At 53.3% G+C, this 12,303-nt stretch overlaps 1 protein-coding gene and 1 long non-coding RNA gene across 3 annotated transcripts; one reads left to right on the plus strand and one right to left on the minus strand.

Moving 5' to 3' along the window:
• Nucleotides 1-859: 859 nt before the first annotated feature.
• LOC128584788 (uncharacterized) lies at nucleotides 860-8,991 on the minus strand. 2 transcript variants are annotated; one of them, XR_008379732.1, is made up of 3 exons: nucleotides 8,880-8,991; nucleotides 5,629-5,734; nucleotides 860-1,011 (listed from the first exon to the last, which is right to left on the minus strand). It is a non-coding gene; the product is annotated as an uncharacterized LOC128584788 (long non-coding RNA). The 2 variants fall into 2 exon arrangements; XR_008379733.1 differs by lacking the exon at nucleotides 860-1,011 and adding an exon at nucleotides 3,219-4,214.
• On the plus strand, nucleotides 8,146-12,088 carry OSM (oncostatin M). Its single transcript, XM_053589929.1, has 3 exons — nucleotides 8,146-8,198; nucleotides 9,784-9,917; nucleotides 10,515-12,088. Exons 1-3 carry the CDS (start codon nucleotides 8,165-8,167, stop codon nucleotides 11,100-11,102), a joined length of 756 nt encoding a protein of 251 aa, XP_053445904.1. The 5' UTR covers nucleotides 8,146-8,164; the 3' UTR covers nucleotides 11,103-12,088.
• Nucleotides 12,089-12,303: the final 215 nt, after the last annotated feature.

The raw sequence follows: 12,303 nt of genomic DNA on the forward strand, positions 1-12,303 counted from the left end.
AGGTCATTCCCTCTGGGCTGCGATAAAGCTTCCTGCAAGTGAGCCCCACCTCTGTGTCCCAGACTTCTCCCTGAGATCCAGGCTGTCTTTCCTAGACATGCCCACTGGGACCCTGGCCTCTTCCCACTGTCCTCTCTGGTTGCCTTTTCTGTTAAGCAAAGGCTCTGATTTCTTCTGCACGTACTATGCCCAAGCCCAGCCTACTTCCTCCCTCCACACTGCCTGCCCCCCACCCCACCCCCCGCCACTTCCTCACAAGGACTCCTAGCTCCAAGTGCCAGAAAACCACATCAGCTAGCAGGAGACCCACACCTTACCCTCTGTGGCTGGGACACACCATGTGGATGGCCCTGGCTTCAACAGGGACCAGGGCTCGGGCGCTCCTTTGACTTCCCTGGCTGTAGAGCTTGGGAAAGGTGGCTTATCATAATGGCAAAATGATGGCATCCCAGTCCAAAACCCTCACCCTGGGATAGTCCCAGGGAATGATTCCGATGGATCCTGCTCAAGGCATACGCAGGTGCTTTGCTAGACACCAGGTAACCCAGGCTGGGTCAGGCGCCCTCTCGTATGGCCTGATGTGAGAAATGAGCCCTTTAACAAATGCTCTTCCAGGCCCTTCCATGTCCTGGGTGGTGTTGGCACATGTGTGTTCCTGTGTGTGTATATGTCCACTCACCCTTCAAAACCTGGATATAAAAAGGCACTCATAACAAATTCACTTGACCTTAAGCTACCCTTTCTCTCTAATTTATCCCCTGCACTTAGCTAAGGTACCCAGCACACACAGTGGGTCCTTAAATATAAGTTGAATGAGGGACTGAAAGCCACTGTGATTTGTCTGTTTTGGTATTTTTTTTTTTAATGTAGGAATGTCACCTCTTGTGAAGAACTGGCCTCTTTGTATGAGACCATCAGGTGTCGCTCATATGGAGTCCATTGCAAAGTGAGTTCTTTAGAAGCAGCATAGGTGGCTTTTTCTTCATTTCGTTTTTTCAGAAATGTTGAAATCTGCAATGAGTGAAAGAGCAGATTTTGAATTTGCTTTAAAAAAATTATCATAAAGGAAAATGTCAGCATCTTTGAAGCTGCCCAGAAGCAAGATCACATGCTTTCGTGTTTTGTGATGAGAGAATTCTTATTTCCTCGGGAGACGGAACTGGAAGAGTGCACAGAAAAGGCTCCGGGAGACCCACTCCTCCCGGCAGTGAGGGGGCCCTTCCCTGCCAGGGGCCTTGCTGCAGGTGCACCAGGCGTGGGACAGGGACATATCTGGGTCCTGCAGCATGGGAGCCACAGATCATCTTTCCCTGGGGCTTCTACAGATGGCCACATCTACACAGCTGTCCATTCATCCATTCACCAAAGATTCGATGAGCACTTGCTACCTTCTAGGGCTTCCGCTATGTTCCAGAGAGGCTATAAGGAGCTGCAAACACAGTGCACACCCTCTTGGAATTTACTGTTTGGCAGGGGAGGCAACCTATATTTGTAAAAGTGTATACCTGTGAAGACCATAACATGGAGGGATGCATGGTACTCTAAAAGGGTCACAGGGACCAGTCTGGAGTAGAGGATAGTCAGGGACGGCTTCCCTTAAAAAGGTAAAACTTGGACTGAACTTCGATGTCTCAGGGACAGTTCAGTAGGTAGAGTGCTCAGGAAGTGGGAACAGCATGTGCAAAGGGCCGGAGGTTGAGAGCTCAGCTCCCCTGAAGGAATGAGAAGGATGCAGGTAAGGGAGAGATATGAATAAGACTGGGGAGGTGGGCAGGACCTAGTGGCCATAGTAGTGACTTTGGCCTTATTGGAATGGTAATGGGAAGCCAGGGAACTGTTTTAAGCAAAGACATATGACCAAGCTGTGTTGTAGGCCACTCTCCAGAGGCTGCGATGGCAGCAAAGCTCAGCAGGATGTGTGACCCTCCCGTCCTCATTTTCTTCCTTTTCAGTAAGTCTCTGGGCCACACCTGCCATTCTCTAAACTGGTCCCATGCTGTCCTGCTTTCTGTCCAGGCTGGTCTCCCCTTGTGAGAAATGGGAGGGGATCTCTCCTTTCCTGCTCCCATGAGAACTGTGGTGTTTGCTTTTGTTGAGTCACTTGGCAACCTCAGTTCTGGATGACCCACCAGGCATACTGGTCAACCTTGAGGCTCTAGAAAGGCGACCTGGGCTTGAAACTGTATTTGCTCCTTCCAAGGCCTCTGCCTCTTAGGTCTCAGTTTCCCCATCCACAGGACAAAACCAAGGATATTGTGCCTCCTGAGGTGGTCACAAGGCTTCAATGAAGTGAAATGCTTAGGCTCAGTGCCTGTAGCTCAAGCAGCTAAGGCGCCAGCCACATACACCAGAGCTGGTGGGTTCGAATCAGCCCGGGCCTGCCAAACAACAATGACAACTATAACCAAAAAATAGCCAGGCATTGTGGCGGGTGCCTGTGGTCCCAACTACTTGGGAGGCTGAGGCAAAAGAATCACTTAAGCCCAGGAGTTGGAGGTTGCTGTGAGCTATGATGCCAAGACACTCTACCCAGAGTGAAAGCTTGAGGCTCTGTCTCAAAAAAAAAAAAAAAAAAAAAAGAAAAGAAGTGAAATGCTTAGAACTAGGTTCCAGAAATTTGTCTGATTATTATCATAGGCTAACCTGAGGCACTAAAACATTTTTTGACAGAATCTGATCTTTCAAAATAGGCACTATATGCCAGGCACGGTGGTGCTTGCCCATAGCCCCAGCTACTCGAAAGGCTGAGGTGGAAGGATCTCATGAGCCTAGGAGTTGCCTAGGCAACATGATGAAACCCTGTCTCAAAAAAGAAAAAGAGGCTCGGCGCCTGTGGCTCAAGCGGCTAAGGTGCCAGCCACATACACCTGAGCTGGCAGGTTCGAATCCAGCCTGGGCCTGCCAAACAACAATGATGGTTGCAACCAAAAAATAGCTGGGCATTGTGTCAGGTGCCTGTAATCCCAGGTACTTGGGAGGCAGAGGCAAGAGAATTGCTTGAGCCCAGTAGTTGGAGGTTGCTGTGAGTTGTGATGCCATGGCGCTCTACCTAGGGTGACAGCTTGAGGCAAAGAAAGGAAAGAAAGAAAAGAAAGGAAAGAAGGAAGGAAGGAAGGAAGCCAAAATAAGCATCATATGCTGTCATCATGAGAAAAATCAGAATTCAGACTTCCCTATCCTTGTTCAACAGTAAAGTGTTTTGTTTTTTTCTTTTTTTCTTTTCTTTTCTTTTATTTTTATTAAATCATAGCTGTGTACATCAATATGATCATGGGGCACCATACACTTGGTTCATAGACCATTTGACACATTTTCATCACATTAGTTGACATAGCCCTCCTGGCATTTTCTTAGTTACTTTGCTAAGACATTTACATTCCACATTTACCAAGCCTCACATATACCCTTGATTGTTTTTTTCATTTAGAATGTCATTTCATTGTTTAGATCCCCAAGGGGGCTCTACTAAGGGCCTCTGTCTGGCTCTGTAAGGTCGTGAGCTCTCTATGGTCATCTTGCCAGTCGCTTCATCTCACAGACAAGACCCTGGGTACAAAGAGGGCAGTGGAGGTCAGGCCACCAGAAAGTGGACAGCAGGGCAGCGCCTTTGCCTTTCCAGTCAGTGTGGTTACAGGCATGCCACCTGCCTTCCCCAGGGGCTGGGGGCTCCCTGTGCCAGGGTGCTGGTCTGAGGATCTGTGCATTCAGCTCGTGGGAGGCAGATGGTAAGAGATTACTGAACAGAAGGGAGTGTCTCCCTTCTCTCTCCCTTTCTCTTGCTCTCTGCTCTGTCTAGGTTGTACTTCTCTGAAGATGTGAGGGGGGGCCCCTAGAAGAGGGGGGTCAGTTACTCAATTTGGGAGAACCACTGGGCACGAGGCAGGGAACATGATTTCCTACACTTGTGGACACACAAGGTCCCAGGAAAACTCTGTGGCAGGCTGTGAGCCCAGGGTTCCCCTCAGCCCAAGGTGGCCTTGGTGACCTCCTGAGGAGAGCGCCTTCGTAGATCTTTGCTCACCCTGGGATTTATGTAACATGCCTTTCCCAACTGCCCTCAAAGTCACCCCATGACATAAGCAATTCTCCTCCTTTGTCTGCCCCAGCGGCTGGTGGGTAAGTGTTTATCACACCCACTATGATGCGCCAGGTGCCCACGTGCAACATCTCATCTCACTGAAATCCACTGGTCGTCCTCGGAGGTATGCTTGCCACTGCATTTAAACAATTCAGGTGCAATTCATATACCATCAAAGTTATCATTTTAAAGTGTATATAAAGTGTCCATAAAGTTCATGTGCGATTTAAAATAGTTTCACACTATAAATTGCACAGCACAGGGACTTTACGGATACCCTGTATTCCAGTGATTTTTAGTATATTCACAAGGTTGGCAACCATCACCATCATTTAATTTCAGATGTTTTTGTTGTTGAGGCAGAGTCTCACTCTGTCGCCCTGGGTAGAGTGCCGTGGTGTCATAGCTCACAGCAACCTCAAACTCTTGGGCTCAAGATCTTTTTGCCTCAGCCTCCCAAGTAGCTGGGACTATGGGTGTGAGCCACCACACCCAAGTAATTTTAACATTTTTTGTGAAGATGGAGTCTTGCTATGTTGCCCAGGCTGGTCTCAAATTCCTGGCATCAAGTGATCCTCCTGCCTTGGCCTCCCAGAGCACTGGGATTACAGGAATGAGCCACCATGCCCGGCCCTGCCAAACTGTTTTCCAATTTGGCTGCACCATTTCCATCAGCAATGTACCAGGGTTCCAATTTCTTACATCCTCACCAATGCTTGTTGTCTATCTTTGGTGACAGCCACCTCAGTGGGTCTGAAGTGGTATCTCACAGTGGCTTTGATTTGCATTGTCCTCATGTCGAGCATCATTACACATGCTTATTGGCCACTTGCACCTCTTTTTTTCAGAAATATCTGTTCAAATCTTTTGCCCATTTTTAAATTGGATCGTTTGTCTTTTTGTCACTGTGTTAGGTCACTGCAGTTTACAGAGGGGAAGGTGAGGTTCACAAAAGGGATGTGACTGGGCCAAGAACACAGGGGCTAACTGCAGATGGAGACTGGAACTTGGGTTGGTCTCCACCTTCCACGCAGCTGGAAGGCTGGGGTCTGCCTTCTGCTCCCCAGTGGAGTGGGTCCTCTGCCTCTAGCTTTGCCCTACCCACCAGGCCATCCTAGGCAAGGCCACCAGCAGCTGGAGGGTGGACTGCAAAGGCCAGGAAACAACAGTTCTGAGGAACCAAGCCTGTCCTCTCTTCCCCTGCAAGTCACGAGGACCTGGCTGACGTGGCCCGGGAAGAGGGGACAGCCCGGGCCCCGTGGTTGGGGAGCCTATTTATACTGGCTGGGCCATGTTGCAAGCTTTTCCTGCTGGTACGAGGGACGTCACTGGGCGCTGACCTCACCAGAAACGCTGACGCATCTTCCCTCACACTTCGCTCCAATGGTCAGGCCTCCTGGCCTCCAGGCCACTCCCTGTACTCCGCACATCCCTAGCTCTGGACCCTCTGCCAGGGTCCCCACTTCCTGTAGAACTGCAGCTGTTCCTTTCCCTTAGAGCTGCAGGGACTGAATCTTATCCTCCCCAGATTCTTATGTTGAAGTCTTTACCCGCACTACCTCACAATATGACTGTATTTGGAGATAGGGCCTTGAAAGAAGTAATTGAGGCAACACGAAATCACTAGGTGGGCCTTGGTTCAATCCAACTGGTACCCTATAAGAAGAAGAGATTAGGACACATTCAGGCTGAGGGAAGACCATGTGAAGAAGACTCGAGGCCTCAGAAGTAGCCAACCCTTGATTTCAGACTTCCAGCCTCCAGCACCATGAGAAAATTAATTTCTGTTATTTAAGCAGCCCAGTCTGTGGGACTTGGTGGCAGCAGCCCTAACTTGATATAGAAGCTCTCCTTGCATTGGACTGTGGTCCCTGGGGCCTGTGCACAGTACCCTGACTAGCTGTGTGTGTACTAAGAGCATGGTCATCTGGTCTGGTTTGAAAGCTCCTCCGGAGAAGTGGGCAGGCAACCTCAGTGTCTTAGAGACTCCTTTAAACTAAGAAGATAGTGCAGCCTACGTGGACCTTGGGGTGGGAATAACAGAATGAAGGCACAGGGCTGGCTGTCCCTGAGTATGGTAGGTGGTCAGCTGTAGCTGAGAGGGGCAAGGAACTCTCTAGCCAGATCTGGCTCTTCTGCCCTGAGTCAGCTCCTGAACTTCCCAGAGCTTCGATCTCCTCCTGCCAATGAGCCAAGCCTGAGGGAGGCATCCTGGACCCAACTTGTTGCAAGATGACATCAGGGATGTGAAATGGAGAAGGATCCTGGCTTGGCAGGGGCCTCAGGAACCAGCATCACGGGAGTGGGCACAGAGACGAGGGATTTAGCAGAAGCGACATTCTGGATGAGGATCCAGAACTCCTGTGGGGGTGGCAGGGGTGAGGTATTAGGCTTTCCTTGGCGGGGTAGGGGTGGCAGGGGTGGAGCCTCCTCAGTGTGGGTTTATCTGGTTTAGCCTACTGCTGGATCCTCAGCACCTGGGAGCGGCTGGCCTGAGTGGGCCAAATAAAGGTTTGTTGAATGAATAAATGAGTAGTGGTGGGCATGTCTACAGTGGTGGAGAGCGGATTGGAACAGCCTTGGTGGACATGCCGGGCATCAGTGGAGGGCAGGAACAGGATGCTTCCAGTCCTGCTCCTTTCTGGCTATCTCTGCTTTCTTTGTCTGGGCTTTGCAGGCCCAGTGCTCTCACTAGCCAGAGCAGCTCATGCCCCTGGCAGCCCTCACGGGCCTTGCCCTAACTCCCCAGCCTTCTGAGGCCTCCTCCCATCCAGGCTGTCAGAGTGCAGGCTAAAGACGCTCTTCTGGACCTAGCAGATGCTCTGGGTCCCCCAGGCATGGGCAAGCCCTCTCCCTAGCCTTGTCTGCCTTCACACAGGCCTCAGTTTACCCTACAGAAAAATAGCAGGTTGACCAGGGAGGCACTATTTCCAGGGGCCCTTCATTCTGAGTTCAGATAAATCTTCAAGAAGCAGAGGACAAACCCACGATCACTATCTTTCAGAGAAAGTGAAACCTGGTCCCCAACCGTCACAGAGGCAACTCCCCCTCCTGGCTTCCCCTCTGAGCTCACAGCTTCCCCATCTTCTCCAACTCAGATTACACCCCAAATCTTACCACTCCCACCCCAGAAAGCTAGTACCTGGAATTCGATTTTCATTTTTTCTTCAAAGGCTTTTTGCCTTTTATGTCCATGATGGCAGCAGCTCTGTAAAGCGGGCCAGGAAATGTCTCTCCTCTCCCCATTGACAAGTGGGGCCTCTGAGGCCCAGAGAGGTTAAATGACTTGCCTGAGGTCATAGAGCACATCAGTGGTCTTGACCCCTGGTCTCCTGTTTTTCTTACTTCAAGTACCCAGGTCTCCCCAGAGGACGCTGTCTGCAGAGAAAGGACCTGGCTTTGAGCTGTGGGCCCAGGATGGGGAAGGCTGGTAAGGGGTACACACTGAAGGAAAGGGGACAGCTGGAAGACAGGCTGGGGGATGCTGGTCTTGGGGCCAGAACCACAATCTCAGGGCTGCCAGCCTGGGTCTGGCTCTGTGCCCAGACCCCGGTGGTTTCCGCTCACAGATGTCCCAACAGCCCCGACAAGAGGGTGGGAAGGGCACTTAAGAAGGAAGATGTCTTGCTCTCCTCAACCCTAAGCCTGGGTCCTGCGAGGCCGATGGTTCCTGGACAGAGACTGGCCTGCGACCTCCAGAGGCCCAGCTCACAGTCCCTCCTGCCCATCCTGGGCTCAGTCCCCCGAAAATGGCACAGACCCCTCTTCCTTCACGTTTGCCCAGGAAGGCTGGGGTTGTGGTTTACATCATCCTTGGGCGTAGGGCTGACCTCGAAGAACGAATTCGAAGAAAACAGGAGGAGGAGCGGGCATGCCACCGCACCCAGCGCCCATTGGCTGACATGGAAATTTTGGTTTTTGGGGTCATGTTCCCAGAAGGCCTGCCCTCCCCCCACCCCCTCCCCACCCACCTCACGAGGTGTTGGCCAATCACCCCAGCGGGCATAAAGTGGCTGCCAGCCCGCAGGGCTCCCAGCCGTGAGGTGTCACCCCTAGCAGGCGCGGGCCAGAGCACGGGCACCCAGCATGCGGGCACTGATCACACAGAGGACGCTGCTCAGTAAGTACTTCCTTCCTCCTCACCAGCACCCTATTGGTGTGCCCACAGGTGCCAGCAGGCCGCAGGGGCACCTTCTGCTCTCTGGGAGCTAGGGAGGCCAGGCACCAGGCAGAAGGATGCTGAGAAGGGGAGAAGCACAGGGGGTCAGACAGAGGGAGTGGTTCCCTGAGAACCCAGCATCCCCACAGGTGGAGAAGGAGTACCCCTAGAAGGCTTCCAGCGGGAGGTGATGTACAGGCAACTCTGGGAGCCAGCAGGTGAGGGATGAAGATGGATTGGGATGAGATGGGGGAAACAGGAAGGAGGTGGCAGATGTGATGGGCAAAGAAGGGAGCTGCAGAGCTGGGCAGGGAATGGGGATGTGGGGCTCTGGGATGGATAGAAAGTCAGCCAGGTTGGGGGTCCTGGAGCCCTCACAATCACACAACAAACACAGCCACACCCACACAACAATGCATACACAGAGCCATGTGACATCAACCTGGGAACCCTCACATGCAGCTCAGGGCCCTGGGGTGAATGGAGTGGGTGCTCCCTCCAGTGCCTCACACAGACCCAGACGTGCAGCCATGCAGACACCCTAGTCCCATGTGTGGGCTGCCACACATACACACACACACACACACACAGACATACACACCACTCACACCACACCCCCACCCAGAGCCCAGCAGTGAATACCTGGGGCGGCAGCGAGGGTGACCTGGGGTCATTATGCCTGGGCACGGGCCCCTCTGCCCTCCCCAGAAGTCAGTCTTCCTCAAGGGGCCGGATGGTTCTTAGGAGGGGAACGATGGTGTCACTGCCTTCCGGGACATTGCACCACAGGCCCCTTCCGACCACGTGGCTGCCGGTGCCCAGTAGGGAAGGGGGTTGGTGAGCGATAACTATGCTGCCCCCTGGAAACTTCTGATGGGCTCACAGCATCCCTGGCCACTGGAGAGACATGTAAGGTCAGGAGAGAGCACGGGCCTCTGTGACCTGAGCAAGCCCTCGTTCACCTGTCAGTCAAACAAGTCTCACACATCCCACCCAGACTGAGACTTTGCATGGAAAGGCAGCCTCTCCTGGTTCTGCAAACAGAGCTCAGGGCAATGGCTGCTGCTGTGCTGCCTGCCTCAAAGCCCTCTTAAGTCCACCTTTATGGAGGGCCAGGGTTTGTTACTGGGGGCCCAGGGTAGTTGACAAGGCAGGGTCCTGGGGCAGTGGCCGCCCCCTGTCCCCAAGATCTTGTGGAGAGACAACCCCACCTGAGGTTCCTGAGGTTGGTATGCAGTGTCAGCAGGACTGAACTCCAGCTAGGCACTGTACCTTCTGTGAAAAAGACCTATTTGGTAAATCACACTATCCCGGGCTCCTGCCCCTCCCACTCCTGTCTTGAGTCCTGGGCAGTGACTCACTGGGGAGGTGGTGGTGGCCCCAGCAGGCATTTCTGTGCATACAGCGCCCCACGGTGCCCAGCCCCTGCCCATGGCTGCACAGAACCTGGCATGAAGGGAAGCACCTTCCAGGCCCTGTTGGCCCCCACCCCCAGGCTCCCATCTGTGGCTTCCTGGCCAAGTAACACTTCCCTTTTGTGCCCCAGGTCTGGTCCTTGGACTCCTGTTTTCAAGTATGATGGCTATGGGCCGCTGCCGGGAAGATTACCATGCACTCCTCAGCCAGCTCCAGAAGCAGGCAAATTCCACACAGGACCCCAGCACACTCCTGGACCCCTATGTGAGCACTTGAGCCCTGTGGCCACATTTGAGTCTCAGAGAACTGTGAGAGCCAGGAAGGGAGGGAGCCCCTGGGAGGGCCAGGCCCAACCCTCAATATGGGGGTAAGGGGGAAGCTGAGTCCCATGTTGTTCCAGCCCTAACCCTGAAAAGCTAAGGAGGCATACAGCTTCCCTAGCCCCATGGGCCCAGAGCGTGAATGCCACTGCCTGGTTCAGCTCTTGTCCTGCAGGTGTTCACTGCGCACCTGCCACATGCTTTGTTCCATGTACCAGGACATGGCAGTGAGCAAAACGGAGTCCAGCCCTCTTGAAACTCACCACTCCCTACTGACATCCTCACACCACAATCACTACCTGTGCAGTCACCCCTGCCAGCCCCCCAACATTCCTCCATCCCTGCCTGCAGTGATCTTGTGGGTCCTTTGCTCTCTAGGGCTTCAGTTTCTGGACCTGTACAAAGGGCAGATTGAACAGGTGTGCATGAGGTTTACATCTCAAGGCCTACTAGAACAGACTCATCTGTGTGTGTATGTTTGTATGTGGTTGTGTGGTTGGAGTCCCCAGTACTCACACCCTGATTCTCTCATTCTCCCCAGATCCGCATCCAAGGCCTAGACTTCCCTAGGCTCAGAGACCATTGCAAGGAGCGTCCTGGGGCCTTCCCCAGCAATGATGCCCTGAGGGGGCTGGGCCAGCAGGCCTTTCTGAGGACCCTTGATGCCACCCTGAGCCTTGTCCTGCACAGACTTGCTGCCTTACAGCGGCACCTCCCTGAGGCCCAGGACTTGGAGAAGCTGCCGATGGCGAGGCAGAATGCCCAGGACTTGCAGACACTGAAGATGGCAAGGCTGAACATCCAGGGGCTCAGGAACAATATCTACTGCATGTCCCGGCTGCTTGGCAGCTCCCAGGATGCAGCTGAGCCCACTCAGACAGGCCCAGGGACCTCACTGCCACCGACCCCCACCCCGGGTGCCTTTCAGCGCAAGCTGGAGGGCTGCAGGTTCCTGGACGGCTACCATCGCTTCATGCGCTCCGTGGGGCAGGTCTTCAGTGACTGGGGGGCGAGCCCAAGCCAGAGTCGGAGACATAGGCCCCGCCGGGCCCTACAGAAGGGAGCCCGCAGAACCAGACCCTCAAGCAGAGGCAAGAAACTCACACCCAGGGGCCAGCTGCTCCAGTAACCTCAGGAGTACCCCTTGCAGGTGAAGGATGCAGCAGGTGCTCTGAGGATGTGAGGGGCTAAGGCAGGCAGACACAAACCTGCTCCCTCCACTCCCTACTTCTCAGAAGTGCACTTTAAGGGGTGGGAGCTGGGCAGGCCCCTTCTACCTCCTCCAGGCTGGAAGTAGGGTAGAGTCAGGCTGCTGTACTCCTTAGCCCTGAGTTCCCCAGTCCCAGTGGGGTGGCCAGGTCAGGCCACGCGGGGCCGACTTTCCATTGATTCAGGGGTCTGATGACACAGGCTGACTCACAGCTGGGCTGACTGCCCCCCTACTTTGCTCCCTGGAGGCCTTGCTGGCCCTTCCCTCTCATGACTTGCAGGGCTATTGCCCCCAGACTTCCTCCTTTCCATGGTTCTGAAGGAGAGGTCATGGCCTGAGCTGGCATCCTATGCCTCACCCGGTCTCAGGCCAGACACCTGGATGTCTGGGGAACCTCACTTTAGGCAGCTGTATCAGGGGCCAGGTGTCCTGGAAGGAGAACTGATATGAAAGTCCAGGGAAGGGGACTCAGGTCCCAGCCCAGCCCCTAACTTGCTATGTGACCTCAGGCAGATCATTTTACCTCTCTAGACCTCAGTTTTCTCTCTGTGAAGCCAGAGAGTTGGGGACCAAGTAAGGCCCACTCTGTTTCTGGGACTCTGGGACAGAAAGTGGCTATCATATTCTCTGTAAATCAGGATGTCTAGTGCAAATGGCAATGGGGTAGATGCTGGTGGGAGACTTCCTAGTTGTCTGTACTTGGGGCCTCGAAGCTGGGTGCTCCCCCTGGTGGTGTATCATGGAATTTTCTCAGACTGAAACGATAGCCCTCTTGAGAGCAGGTTCTTGAAGCTACTGGACCAGTTCTTTGGAGGGACATGATTAATTTATCAATTTTTATCAGTTTTATATTTATAATGCTTATTTATGATGTGTATTTAATGTTAATATTGTGCCAACCTATATTTAAAACTTGCCTGATTTCTAAAGTCCCCGTGTCTCTCTGCTGCCTTGTGGGAAAGGATTGGGGAGGGGAGGCAGTCTCATAGAGAAAGAAGGTCCCCAGGTGCCAAGGCCAAAAGTGTTCATGACCTAAGGGTGCACTGGGGGCCCTTGCTCTGTTCAAGAAGGAAAGTCACATGTGCCAGTCAGCTGGGGACTCTGAATGTGAGGATATCTT

The sequence above is a fragment of the Nycticebus coucang genome, chromosome 4 (assembly GCF_027406575.1).
Source record: "Nycticebus coucang isolate mNycCou1 chromosome 4, mNycCou1.pri, whole genome shotgun sequence".
Classification (NCBI taxonomy): domain Eukaryota; kingdom Metazoa; phylum Chordata; class Mammalia; order Primates; family Lorisidae; genus Nycticebus; species Nycticebus coucang.